This window comes from Cantharellus anzutake (assembly GCF_015039405.1).
Source record: "Cantharellus anzutake strain C23 chromosome Unknown EI90scaffold_41, whole genome shotgun sequence".
Classification (NCBI taxonomy): Eukaryota; Fungi; Basidiomycota; class Agaricomycetes; order Cantharellales; family Hydnaceae; genus Cantharellus; species Cantharellus anzutake.
Genome location: NW_024066991.1, coordinates 288,861 through 302,534, shown reverse-complemented (window position 1 = coordinate 302,534; position 13,674 = coordinate 288,861). Strand labels below are relative to the sequence as shown.

The following is a 13,674-nucleotide window of genomic DNA, read 5'->3' as shown; positions in this document are numbered from 1 at the left end:
GTGTCTCTCGTATCAGGTAGAAGGGTTCATCGCGAAGTAACGAGCTAGGACTTCAAGAAGCGATGCAGAGTTACCAAAAATCGATGACCTGGTCACCCGATCCCTGCGCGAATCATCCAGAAGGGCCGCCCAGACTGTACAGTGTATTCGTTAAAAGGGAAACAAATCTCAATCAAAAAATCGGAAGGCAAAAAAGCACCAAAGAAAAATCCAGAGTGATAGCATGAGCCCAGTGCATAAACAGACGTCCGGCCAGGTTTTGTTCCGAGAGATATGAAGAACCACGACACCTAAGATTCCCATGTAGTCCCCTACCACGACGCTAGCTAGCTAGCCGACACTTGGCTTCGCAGAGCGGAGGGGGTACGGTGCTTTCCGGGTTCGTGGATAGCTGCGCCCCATCACGAGTTATAAGATTTGTCACTACCTGAATTTAAATCAATGTTGGCGACACGCATCACGTATGGGCAATCCGCGCAATGCGCATTCCTGCTTGGGCCTGAGCCAGATGTGTAGGTGCACAAGAAAATAGGGCCGTTCCAATCACGGGAAATAAATAAAAATAAAAGCAAACCACAGCACTCAAGATTCTCATGTAGTCCCCCACCATGATACTAACTGAGCAGTACTTGACTTAACTTCGCAGATCAGACGGGATACGGTGCTTTCCAAGTCCTATGACTGTGGATAGCTACCCTTGTCTGATGATTGATTCCAGGATCTATCCACTATATCTAGACTCAGACAACGACGTTTGTGAGTGTGATGAAATCACTGCTCGGAGACCCTCTACCTCAACGTGAATGGTATTCCGACTGATATCGCGTTAGATGAGGCAGTCAAGCATGCTGTCGAACAGACGCGCGACATTGTGAAAGGAGTTGTGACTGAGGCAAGATCTCACTTAGGGGAAGCAGATAGCATCATCGCAGCACTCCTGTTGGGATCCTTAGACTTGAACCATCTGGCGTAGGTCCGCCGATGGGCTGCTTCTGTCGTGTTCCTGGAGGTACCGTTACAGCCCCACCCAGCGATGTAAGCAAACCGGCATCACCGTTGCGGATGAGAGACACAATCCCGGTGGATGCCCGGGGGCATATAGGTATGTTACAGTGTAACACACGACAAAGTCTGCCTGGGGAATCTGGAATCTGGACGGCTTATAGATATGGGAGCTGGTACCGTGTTTTGTAACAGCAGTGCAATTTTGATAGCGTACGATTACAACGTCACGACACGCGGCAACATGCTCTTGGCCTAGAAGGGCTCAGAGAAAGTCATTGTGCGTATTGGTAAAAATACTAACCTTCTGAAGCAACTCTTCCCCGCCAACTTCCCAGCCCGTATTTGCCACGGGAACGATAAGGTCGTTAATGAGTCGCCGAATAGCGTCATCCACCCCCAATTCCGGGACATCTGGCACCAGTTTCCGCCAAGCAAGGAGATTTGTGAGGAGCTTTATTCGACGAATAATGAATCGGCGCCTGGCAGGAATAGATTGAGGGTCGAACCCAGCCTTCGTGTTGCTTCCTTGCAAGGCTGGGCTAAGGAGTTTACTCGTGACATCAATCGCCTCACGGAATGGGTTGTTAATCGATTTGAGCAATGCCTAAATGATGATTGGCACGACGTGCCCGACAATGTTCTGGCGAGCACTCACAAGGAACTTCTTATCTGTTTTCTCAAAACTGAGTTCAATCTGCTCTATCAGGTCAGCCAGTCGCTTCATATGACGTGATGAATATGGATCGAATCCACCGCTGGAAAAATTTTGGCATAGGCGAGGAATAATAGCCGTTGTTATCATCGAGTTGGCCAGGTCTCCATCGGGGCCAAGGGCTTCCGCGTGATCGTCGTCGTCACCATCGGCATCTGTTCTTGGCAATCGTGAGTATTCGTACAACCCGGTGTACCAACGGAAAGAGTCGAGACTTCGGGGATCCTAACGTAAGTGGTTATTGCCTGTGTCATGAGCGCCAAGATGATGACTGACATCTAGTGGATTCCAATCAACAATCTCTGCTCGCGCCCACCACTCCCACGCCCCTACTAAGCCGAGTCCACCCCATGCACCGGTGTACGAATCCTCAAACGACGCACGCCATCCGGCGAATCTCCTGCCTAGACCTTTCATAGGATCTAGAAACTCTTCTGATTCGATGTCTGCAACAAGGGAGGAAACTTTCCGAGAAAGATCTTCTCTTGCTGCATCGTAATCTCCTTGCGTCGATACAGAAAGGTCAGCATCTGTTGAGTATCCCAATAAGTCGTCGGGTGAGGCAAATGAAGCGGGATTCTTCGAAGGGGTCCGTGATCTTGAGTTAGTGATGCGAGCCTGCCGAGCAGCTCGCCTGGCTTCGCGCTGCGGAGCATGAGGCGCAGATGAAATCGTCCGACCCATATCATCTACCTCCCCATCGTTTGATGATGCAGGGACATTCAAGAATAAGGAAAGATCATCTTCGTCATCCTCGTTCCTTCGTTGCGCCACCATATCGTAGCGTTCGGTAAGCAGAGAGATATGTTCTTTTTCCAGTGCTTCGAGTTTGGGAAACTGCCAAACATTAAGTACAATGAGACTCACTGTGAGGGCTGAGAATACCTTTTCATCTAAAAACACAGCAATGGTGTCCATCCATTCTTTCATATCGTTAAACCACACCCTCTTGTGTTCCGCTGCCTCCACCATGCGCCTCATGTCAATTTCTTTCTGCAAGAGCTGTGTCCTTTCCGCTTCAACAGCCTCTAGACCGATTTCATGGCGGGTGTGTGCAGATTCAAGGTTTGAAAGAGTCCCAGACAGTCGAGACATAGCTGTAACAAGCGATGGGAGGTTGGTTGGTGTGGGAACTAAGGAAAAATGGTAGTAAGCGTCTGAACGATACCCAACGGAGTAAAACTTGCTTGGTCTCGGTTTGTAAATGGGGGCTTCCTATAGCAAGAGAAGTTAGGGTAGCATGCATATCGCATTTGGTAGCTGTGCTAACTTTGGTATCATCCGTTTCCGGCACCCCTGCGCCTCGACGTTCTTGAGCTACTTCCCATTCCTTGGTTTCTTCGTCGACATCCTCGTCACTGAGGCACAAATCAAGACTACGCTCGGTGTATGTGCGAATATGTGAACGTACGCAATATGAATCATTTCCGCAATGGCGGCCCTGCGTTCATTGGCCTCCCTCTTTCGTGCCGATTTTCCTAATGCTATTCGTTCAAGTGCACCAGTGTATTGGGCCATGTCTGCAAATGAATTTATTCAACTATCACACAAAACATCAGATCGTAAAAACCTGCCTTCTTCCCCTTCTCCGATCTCGTCTTCCTCACGAACAAACCGAGTTTCTTGCGACCGAGAACTATCGCTTTTTCCAACTTCCAATGATATAAAATCCTCCGAGTCTCCTGCTGGAGCCGTTCTCCTTATTCGAAGTCGTTCTCGTTTCTCCTTAGCAGCACGAATTTCAGACTCTGCTGGTATCGATGAGTAACGCGCATCGGCGGATACGACGTCTGTATTCTCATCAGGCCAACCATCAGGAAACGAGGTGATGATTGTGTACCTGCAAATGAGTCGTTAAACTCGTCATAGCTCATGTCTATGGACGCGTCATCATCCATAACGTCCGATACACGGACTCGAGATGAGGATGAAGGGGTGCTGGCTTTAAGCTCGGAGAGATACTCTTGATTGTACACCGGCGTCTGAGAGGCAAAATTTGGCCGTGCTTGATTGAGATTCGTGGGGGTGGGTGAGCTGGGTGATTTCTCAATTGAAACTGATTCTCTACAAGGATTGGAACTACGTACCCTGGCGTAGAGGGCGGATCGCGCAACTTGAGCTTGTTGCTGAGGGCACTCTTCTTTACTTTAAATTCCTCGGTTTCATCCTGGTGCAGAGAAATTCAACAAAATGAGATGGAACCGCTCTCTTTCCACGTAGATAAGCGACAAAGGCATCATTGTCGTGACGCTCAAGCTTACCTGTTCGTTATCTCCACCGAAACTCAGGTTAGTAGCACCTTGGCGCTTGGCACGGGAGCGTTGCTTGGCCTTGAGTTTAGCTACTTGGGACATAGGGCCATCCTCCATAGATGACTGAGAAGGAGCAGGTTTTTGTTGCAGTGGAGCTGTTGACACTTCATCATTTGCTGTCTGCTCTCGACGTGATCGAGATTTGTTCTTTACACTGCGTTTAAAGACGTGGGTTGGTGATGCTTCAGACATTGGATCAAGCGTGACACGCAATCAACAGCACAGTGGCAAACTGTAGTAGCCCAAAGAGTAATAACTATGATGGAGGGCTTGTTTATTGTTTGCTGTTGAGGTCAAGGATGCCGTGTGAAACTTTCTCAACGACTTCGTTCTAGATTGATTCGCTAGGACCTCAACCAATGAAACGCCATGACCGGTCTGACGATGGCGCGATCGGAAAGTCAGACCTATGTGCTCTCACTGCTAGCCCATTCAGATCATGAGAGTCCCTCCTGTCGATGTTTGCCACCTCTTCGCGTCTAACACCGGAAGCCAGTGAACCTCGCATTATCCGGCAGCCTTCCTCTCGCACTCTTTTGGACTAACCATCATCATGTCTTCAAAAGGTCAGTCTTTGCGACGTTGTGATGTTGTGCCTTGCGTTCATCATTCCTCATACGGCTTGGTTTCTCCGATGATAAGGACAAATGACCCACACTGAATGCGTTCTGTGGCGTACTTGGAGCTGTAGAGACTCTTTACAGGAAAAGATTATTTGTGATGTTCTTCCCTCTGACGTGGTGGATCTCATTGTAAGCGGCTTCGAACTACGGATTATGCAATCAGCGTAATCCAGGACATGCGACATTCATCCAAGGCTGTTTCCAGCTATGCATGACCATTCTGAATAGTTCGAGATAATAATCCTGGAGCAATTCTGACCCGCTTTCCTCACTCCAGGGCCAAAAGCCTTCGAGTCTACGTGGATTGTCGTGGCTCGTTCCGCTGCCAGACATCCAAGTTAATTAGAATGTCAACATTCCTTCACGTCTGCCGAGTGGCAAATGGATATGGCGGGCGCTTTGGAAGTTACGTGGATGTTTAAGTTTCACTCGTTCTTCGCCTTGTACTATTGTCCCGCTTTATCCGATGGTCTTGCCACTGAGCAATGATCGCGTATAAGGGGACGGATTATTTCTTTGGAAGACCTCACCCTCAGTTCTCTAGGTCGAGACTGAGGTGAGAGTAGATATCTTACTCGATAACTCATGTATTACTCGTGTCATAGCCTGCATTCTATTACAAATGCAATCGACAATGGAACCCTTCACCTCTAACTCTAATCCTCATGTCTCATTCTATTATTGGGAATGAGACCGCTCGCCCTGCAATGACAACCACTCTCGTTACCAGCCTCTACAGTATAGTCCACTATCGCGCGTTGCTTCGTCAACTTTGTATCCTGATGGTGTCGCAGGAGTTGATGGATTAAGCCAATGAAGTGGCATGCGATCAGAGTAGACCTAATAACAGGCGCTGGAAGAGGTAAGCCCTGAGGAGTCATTATCTCGGACCAAAAACATGAACAATTCGCGAGAATCGGAGTTTATGTATCATGTGATGGTCACTTCTACCGGCTTCTGCCGTTCGTGAGGCCTCTGATTCGTGCTCCCACATTCTCTTACAAACGAGAAACGACTCGAAAACAAAGAACGCTGAGGGAATAGACTCCCAATTGTTTTTGGATATTTGGAGCAGCAGTTCTCTTTCGTGTCTTGGTGCTGGTGACACAAGATGGCTCAATCTTATGTCCAGCCAGTGACTGACTCGTCGGAACTTGCTTTCGCTGAGCCAGCCAAAGCTTTCAACACGAGAGCTAATTCTGCCGATGCAAAGGAGGCATACTTATCCCAAAAGAATCGGTTCGTGAGCTTTCATTAATCCCTTGCACCTCTCAACCTGATTGTCTTCCAGCCTTCTCGACGCTATTGACGAGACCCGATCGATCCTGACAGCCCTCCGACAGTTCAGCAAAGACTCTTGGATTGTACGCTACCCTCACGTCACTCCGAACGTGGCAGATGCTTCGGCGGGGTCTGGAACAGTCAGCATGCGTCGGTCGCTTTCATTTGCAGACGATCCGGCCACCATCGCTGACGTTGTTGTCGCCCCCAAACGCGAGGGTTTACAACGCGCTGCTACGGTCTCTGACGTGTCAAATATTTCCTCATCCCCAGGCTCACATTCTATGTCCGAGGCAGAGGCGCTCCTCGGAGACTCTGCTGCCGAGGACTTCCATGTTCTCCGCTTGGATCTCAAACTAGGCGGTCCCGGCTCCTCCACTTCCCCCGATGCACTTGTCTCTCAACTCGAAAAGGCGTCCATTGCCAAGTTACTGGACGAACGTATTATCGCGTCCCTCAATCACATCGACAAACTCCAAACACGCGTGTTGGACACTTCTAGCAAAGTCCTTGTCACTGGCGACCTCAACGCCGGAAAGTCTACCTTCGTCAATGCACTGTTGCACCGTGATATCATGCCGGTTGATCAGCAGCCATGCACCACCCTATTCTGCGAGGTTCATGACAAATTGGAAAACGACGGAGTCGAAGAAGCTCATATCGTTAACGAAGGCAAAGTCTACGATCGGTTGGACGGATCTACTTTCACCCGCTTCCCACTCTCTAGCCTAGAAAGCGTCATCACCGAATCAGATGCGCAGCATGTTCTCAAACTCTATGTTTCCGACCGCCGCGAGCCCCCTGAATCTCTCCTTAACAACAGCGTTGTTGATATTTGCTTGATTGATGCTCCTGGTCTGAATCGTGACAGCTTGAAGACCACCGCACTATTTGCACGTCAGGAGGAGATTGACGTCATCGTGTTCGTTGTCAGCGCGGAAAATCACTTCACCTTGTCGGCCAAGGAATTCCTTTGGAACGCGAGTAACGAAAAGGCCTACCTCTTCATTGTTGTCAACCGGTTCGACCAAATCAAGGATAAGTCTCGGTGCCGGCGCTTGGTGCTGGAACAAATCAAGCATCTTAGCCCCAGAACCTGGGACGACGCTGAGGACCTCGTGCATTTCGTCGACTCAAACTCCGCGCTCTCTCAAGGCCTTCAAGCCGCCACCTCAAGCTTAAACACCACAGCTTCATCGGAAGCGTTCACCAAGCTCGAAACTTCCTTACGCTCATTCGTCCTCGTCAAGCGTGCCAAGTCCAAGCTTATGCCTGCGTCCACATACCTCACTCATATCCTCTCCGATGTTGGTCTCCTTGCTTCGGCCAATGCGATTGTTGCGCAAAATGAAGCAAGTCAGGCGAGATCGGACCTCGAGCGTGTTCGTCCCATTCTCCACAAGCTGCAGAAAGGCCGCGACAGTCTGGAAGATAGCCTGGAGACGGAGGAAGAAGACACCACGCAGCATGCTCAAACTGCAGCGACGGCACGTCTTGCGAACGCCCTTGAACGTGTGTCGCGAGGTGAAATTGCTGTCGTGGAGTCCGAGCTTGCTATCTCCAAGCAGCCGCGTTCAATTCCTTCGATACCTAAATATCCTGGTATCCTTGGGATCTGGGATTATGCGAGGAGCGTTCGTACTACTCTTCTCGCATCATTGGACCTCGCTGTTGCACTGGCCGAGGATGAAGCGCGTCGTATGACTTTGGATGGCGTCCACCACGTAGCAGATCTTGGCGAACAATACCTACCAGCGCACGTCCCTCGTTCAAAGCGAGTTTTCATTCCTGAGGCGATGTTTGTTCCCCGTCTTGCCCGGGGTCGTCGTCCCAGCGCCATCGTTGCTGGTGGGGTCATGGGCCTTGGTTTGGGTCTCCTCGCTCAGCGTGAGGATCTCACTCAGGTTACGTTCGTTGATATCATCGATATCAATCATCACATCATGTCCCATTTCAACGGGGGGAAGACTGAAGACGAAGACGACGAGGCTAGCGCTAGTGCCCTGGGCACTCTTGGACTTGGAATTGGTGCCTTGACGATGGTCGGTGGGAAAACCATTGGCGCAAGAGGTCTCATTGAGGGTATCGTGAGAATAAGTGATCTTTTTGGCAACGAGTCCTCCAGGAAATGGATTGCTCCAGTGTTAGGAGCGGCAACGCTCGGGTTAACGATTTATTTCGTTCTTGAGCTCCCGAACACCATCCCTAAAACCGTTGGCCGGCGAATCAAGGCTTCACTTAATAACCCTCCATCAACAACCCCATCGGGCGCCCCTGTGTCAACACTCACACGGGCTGAATCAATCGCTCAACTTCCCTTCGCTGAGGCTCATGCGCATCGCATCTCACGCGAGACCAGAAAAGTCCTCCGCCTCGCCTCGTGGGACCTTCGTGAGCGCTTCCGTGGTGCAATGGAGGAAAGCGGAAGGGAGGTGAAGAATGCAGAGGAAAGCGAACGACGAGCCTTGACGGCACTCGAGTGGTTCATCGGTGTTGGAAAAAGGACAGAAGCAGTGCGCGTCAATGCTCAACTTGTTTCTTAGACGACTGTTATTATATGATGGATATCAGCTAACGCTACTTTATTATTTCTTTGATCTCCCCTCTTCACATGCACGTATGTTCCTTGCTTTCTATGTTTACTTCTCTCCCCTTTATTCTCTCGACCTCTCTTCCGTACCTCTCTTCCTTTGCATAATGAAACCGTCCCCGATGTCTGTAGCCTGAGATGAATCGACTGGTTCATTGGATGTTGATGACTGACTGAGGTACATCGTTCTTCTAGCCGATGGAAGGCGGTTCACAACTGCGGCAATGTCGTTTCCATGGAGGGCATAGGCTTAGCATGTGGATTGTGTAAATCGGAACTTCCGCGCCCTTCACATTGCCCGGCGTCACGGTGACCCGCTGTCACTCGATGTGCTCGCTTACCATCCGTACTGAACATCAACGGAGATATAGGAGACGTGGCGGAGGAACGTGGCGTTTCCGCCGGGTCCCCACACTCCCTAACTAGCACGTCGGCACCGTGAAGCATGCACTCATGAACCTTTGTACCTAATGTGGGATACTTCGGTTTACCACCTCTATATGATAGAGGCTGGTCACCTGCCGCTTTACCGGGTGGCTGGCCGAGGTCTGGGCCGAGGACAGAAGAAGCAAGCCGCTTCTACTCAATCAGAAACAGCCTCTAGCCAATACTACAGTGAGGTGATAACAAGGTGATCAGGAAGCCAAAGTCAGTGGTGGCCGTACGAATTGGAAGCAGGGATTCTTGTTCGCCGGGCCAACTGTGAAAAATAGATACCGCGAACAGATTATTCAAATAAGACCGAGCGAGGGTGCAGCTATCCCCCGCCGAATTGGAGTGTCGTAATCATAGGAGCTGCGACCGGCCTGGTTCTCATACCCTCTAGCTTAGAGTGCATAAAATGCGCGTTGACAACAATTCAACTGATCACGAGCAAATAAGCCTATTCGACCAGACCTGCAAGCGACACGCCCAGGGTGCCAATTAATCTGCGTGTGTAAGCTCGTAGTAATGAATCTACACAACACAGAGATCTAGCGACTCATAGGCCTTCCAGCCCATCTACGGAGGTTTAGTAGAGGCTGGGATCCTGCCTATTACGGAGGTGTAAGCGGTAAGTTTGGTCACCGGCCAGGGTCTGGATCTTGAAGACCGGTATGTGGCGATGCTCTGTCAAGCACCATCAATTCCGGACCTTTGGGATCTGATTGGTACGCCGCCATTAATATCGCCAAGCTAGATTCTAACTGGTAGCCTCCCACCACTGGTTCCCGGTGAGTATCCAAGGCCTCGTTAGCAAGTTTTCTTTTGGTGCAACCTGATCCAGATGTCTCCCTTGAGCACACACTCCCTCAAAATGAGCCCGATCTCCGATTTCGGCTCCCCCGAAGCCACAATTCTTTCTCGCGTTCATTCCCTCGAGAACCTGATGGATGAACTGGCCACTCTTATGCCAAGGATCGAGGTGCCTGTATTCAAGAATTTTAGAGATGTCAGGGCATGGGGCAACGATGCCCAGATCCAACTCAGGAATCAGTCTATACGGGACACCCGCCAGAGAATCCTGGGACTCCAGCGAAAACTCAGCCGATTAGAACAATGGACTTCGAGTTATTTACTGGACGTCGCATCCTTGAACACTCCAATCAGCATCTTGCCCCCCGACATTCTCTCGCACATCTTCCTCATCGGGTTGCCTCGATACCGGTACTGGGACCGGAAATACTTACTCGCTATTTCTCAGGTCAGCAAGTCATGGCGGGATCTCTCCATCAATACGCCGTTATTATGGACACGTATCGATGCCAGTTGGAAGTATGACCTGGCAAGTGTTTGGCTGGCGCGCGCCAATCACCGCAATATCGAGCTTTATATCGACATGAATCCATATGGTCGATACGATATACCAAACATCCTGAACTTTCTTGAGCGCCTATTCCACAGCGACGTTTCTCACATAACTTGGAAGGGCTTACACATATTGATGGACCACTTCACCGACTGGGAATGTATCACTCTAGAGATTCTGGATCGAATGGGTGATGCTTTTGGCTCTTCAACGTCATTGGAGACACTCACCCTGATTGGGCATCCACGGGGTAACTATTACGACGTCTTCAACTGGCTGCCGAATCTCCGGCGTGTTACTCTCGGGTGGGGCGCCCAGATCTTCATCGGAGGGATTCCAGGACCCACTATCACTTCCCTTGTTTCCCTCAGACTGCATCGGCTATATATTCAAACGGGACACTGGATACCAATGCTCAAAAACGTGTCTCAATCGCTGCAGACTCTTGAAATCCATGAGTGTGAAGGTATCCTTGACCATTGCGCCCCAGTGTCTTTGCCCGCCTTGAGGAATGTAGCCCTCGGCGCAGCACATTCTAGCCCCGCAATTCCGTCATTTTCAATATCCGATATGATGAGCATCTTCGATGCTCCTGGTATCGTGAACCTCACGATACTGTTAAACCATCCCAATTTCCAGATGGAGGATGAGTTCAAGATCGCTTCCCTGGTGAGCTCCACCACGCCCCCATAGGCACTCATTTTTCTATGAATGAATTTTCAGATCGGTTCCTCCAGAAACCTCAGCCGCTTGCACATCGGGGGCACCAACGTCGAACTCTTCAAGCTCGTGAACCTGATGCGTCTGCCTCAATTCATGCCACGCTCACTCCGCGTACTTATCGCTAAATTGGAACCGGACCCCATGCAAGAAACGGTCCATTGTTTCCTTCAGCGACGTAGGGAAATTCAAGGTCATGTCGCAGATATAGAAGAATTGCGATTATATATATGTCGGCTAGATAGTAAGGAAGAGCAGGTGGCGAGATTTCACCTGATTCGTGAACGGTTCCGGTCCCAGGCTCCGAGTGTAACCATCACTCAAGTTGATCACTGGGATTCTGTCATTCAGACGGAGGTAGATTATGTGAGTAAAAATCTTTCATGCTTGATCCCCAGTCTCTGACATGATCGGTTCATAGGATGACATTTTTAATTGAGGTTGGTCATGGTTTATCTATTCCGGTACATAGATGCTTGGATTTGTGAGATTTGGGCCTATTTTGAATCCTCAATCCCAGGTTCCATGCACATAAACAAGTCATCATGTATGTCTGCATCAGTGGAATCACTCCACTATGTACATAGATATCCTTTCCCATTTTCATGCATGTAGCCTTGTGCTGCCGACTTAGTGCATTTCTATTTGTTTGTTTGTTCTGAGGACTTGTAAATATGTATACGTACAACTCAGCCTCTTCCCCATAAAGAGAGGCTGGTTACCTATCCTTGATCATCACACCGCAGTGTTCCAGCCCACCATAAGCCCCCTCGGTCGCCCGGCATAGCTCCTCCCCCCAGCCCAACAAATTTTTAAACCCGAGACGATGAGCACCTTCGATGTACATGGCATTGTGAAACCTCACGATATCGATACTGTTAAAAATCCCAATCTCCACACTGAAGACGAGCACCGGATCGCTTCACTGGAGGCACTGAATTGAATGAATATAAACCTTCTTCCAGGGGACTCAACTGCTGGCACACGAGTGGCACCAACGTTAAATTCAAGCTCATCAATGGATGCCACGCTCACTAAATCGAAACCCAAGTGCTAATGCAAGAACAGTTCATCGTCCCCCTTGGGCAACATAAGGGGCTCCAAGACCAAAGGAATTGCGACTATGTGTCGCCCGAGTGCCGGCAGGCGACGAAATCGAACGAGATTCGCGAAAGGTTCGGATCCGAGGCTACGAGTGTAACCGTCACTCGAGTTGTTCTCCCAAACATGAAGGGTTTTTAGGGACGACATTTCTAATTGATGTTGACTTAGCACACGTATTTTATGCGCTGAGATCACAGGTATCTTGATGCCTCTCTTGAATCCCCAATCGTATATTCCGCGTGTAGTTTTGTACAAGGGTGTGTCCACTGAGTATGTTTGACGACAAGCTTCAGCCAAGAGTGCCGAGTGAGCTGGATCGAAGGTTGATTTGCATCACGTAAGCCAGTCTCTTTTTTATTTGTTCTGTTTTGTTGTTTTGCTCCAGAATTGCGGCCCAGGTCTATCGACATCGCGGTCGGATAGGTTGACATTTTTCAGTTGATGGCATGTGAATCCATCAGAATATCTCTATCGTTTAGCCACAGGTTCCCTCCGTGAATAGGGATTTCATTGCCAGAACGAGGTACATGAGGGGAAAAACCCTGAAATGGCATAGAAGGCAAGGAAGACAAAAATGTATTCACTGATTACGTGAGGGCTCTCATCACCGTCCACAGATCAAACCTCAGGCCCATCCTATAGAGAGAGACGGACATTGTACGCGGTTTCCATGAATAAATTACCGCAGATATTGAGATCTGATTCAAACTCACTACAAACGCCCATATAGGAGCTGTCAAACGGCTTCCGGAGAAGATACCGGGAGTGTACAATAACTGGTTATTGAATTTGAGGTTGGCGGTTGAGTCTGTCTCGACGGTCCTGTGTCGGGGTGAACATGGAAGGTTAGAATGAGCGATCAAGAAACTCCAGAGCCCGACCATACACGATAACTTTATTGGACACCCCGGCTTTTCCCAGGCCACTCAGCCGCACGTGGCCGTATTTGTTGTCGCTCACGAACTGCAAGACGTATCGAACATCTATGCGTTCGACATTGAGGGTCACGTTTAAGCCATTGGGATAGGGGAACTCCGGGCATAAACGGACCTATATGCAATACGTCTGTGGCATCAATATACCCTTGCTCTCCTCCTATGTTAGGAATAATCTTGGCAAGCAGCGATCCGTCTGGATTCGTCCAGTTCCCTCTGTTTGGCCGAAAACATTCGGGATCCCCATTCAATGTCGTTTTTCCGAGACTTACCCGACTATATTGACGTTGACTCTGTGCCCTTTGAGAATGGAGATAGAACGAAATTGGCTGACGTCTGCGATGAGGTTCACGTAGCCTTCAAGTTGAAGCCAGGGGATTGGGCTCGAAGCATCACCTCTCAAGTTATCCCCCAGGACAGAGGGTTGTATTACTAGCGCCGGTTCAAGCTCTGGTGATGCATGACCGCAGGAGATGCCGCCAATGCTAAGGAGAGCTTGCAAAACTATTACAGCAAACAACATCTGGAGGCTTAGCGCGGGGGGAGAGAGGCATCGATTGGCGAAGGCGCCTGCCCTGGCTTAAGTGTGTTCGCGATGCATGG

At 49.7% G+C, this 13,674-nt stretch overlaps 4 protein-coding genes across 4 annotated transcripts; 2 read left to right on the top strand and 2 right to left on the bottom strand.

Moving 5' to 3' along the window:
• Positions 1 to 1,221: 1,221 nt before the first annotated feature.
• Positions 1,222 to 4,221, bottom strand: EI90DRAFT_3146315 (nineteen complex-related protein 2-domain-containing protein; the record flags this gene model as incomplete). Its single annotated transcript, XM_039065401.1, has 11 exons — positions 1,222 to 1,257; positions 1,307 to 1,609; positions 1,661 to 1,942; positions 1,994 to 2,554; positions 2,603 to 2,932; positions 2,988 to 3,075; positions 3,129 to 3,237; positions 3,292 to 3,557; positions 3,578 to 3,781; positions 3,805 to 3,884; positions 3,979 to 4,221. 11 exons carry the CDS (start codon positions 4,219 to 4,221, stop codon positions 1,222 to 1,224), a joined length of 2,502 nt encoding a protein of 833 aa, XP_038913502.1.
• Positions 4,222 to 5,601: 1,380 nt separating this feature from the next.
• EI90DRAFT_1789362 (uncharacterized protein) lies at positions 5,602 to 8,735 on the top strand. The gene is made up of 2 exons (XM_039052195.1): positions 5,602 to 5,891; positions 5,944 to 8,735. The coding sequence occupies exons 1-2, from the start codon at positions 5,764 to 5,766 to the stop codon at positions 8,474 to 8,476; spliced, it is 2,661 nt and encodes an 886-aa protein (XP_038913501.1). The 5' UTR covers positions 5,602 to 5,763; the 3' UTR covers positions 8,477 to 8,735.
• Positions 8,736 to 9,489: 754 nt separating this feature from the next.
• On the top strand, positions 9,490 to 11,789 carry EI90DRAFT_3156166 (uncharacterized protein). Its single transcript, XM_039066039.1, has 4 exons — positions 9,490 to 9,737; positions 9,791 to 10,981; positions 11,036 to 11,398; positions 11,454 to 11,789. Exons 2-4 carry the CDS (start codon positions 9,791 to 9,793, stop codon positions 11,469 to 11,471), a joined length of 1,572 nt encoding a protein of 523 aa, XP_038913500.1. The 5' UTR covers positions 9,490 to 9,737; the 3' UTR covers positions 11,472 to 11,789.
• A 965-nt stretch (positions 11,790 to 12,754) lies between these two features.
• On the bottom strand, positions 12,755 to 13,594 carry EI90DRAFT_3127062 (uncharacterized protein; the record flags this gene model as incomplete). Its single annotated transcript, XM_039063981.1, has 5 exons — positions 12,755 to 12,772; positions 12,850 to 12,958; positions 13,023 to 13,119; positions 13,187 to 13,287; positions 13,344 to 13,594. The coding sequence occupies 5 exons, from the start codon at positions 13,592 to 13,594 to the stop codon at positions 12,755 to 12,757; spliced, it is 576 nt and encodes a 191-aa protein (XP_038913499.1).
• Between the last annotated feature and the right edge of the window lie 80 nt (positions 13,595 to 13,674).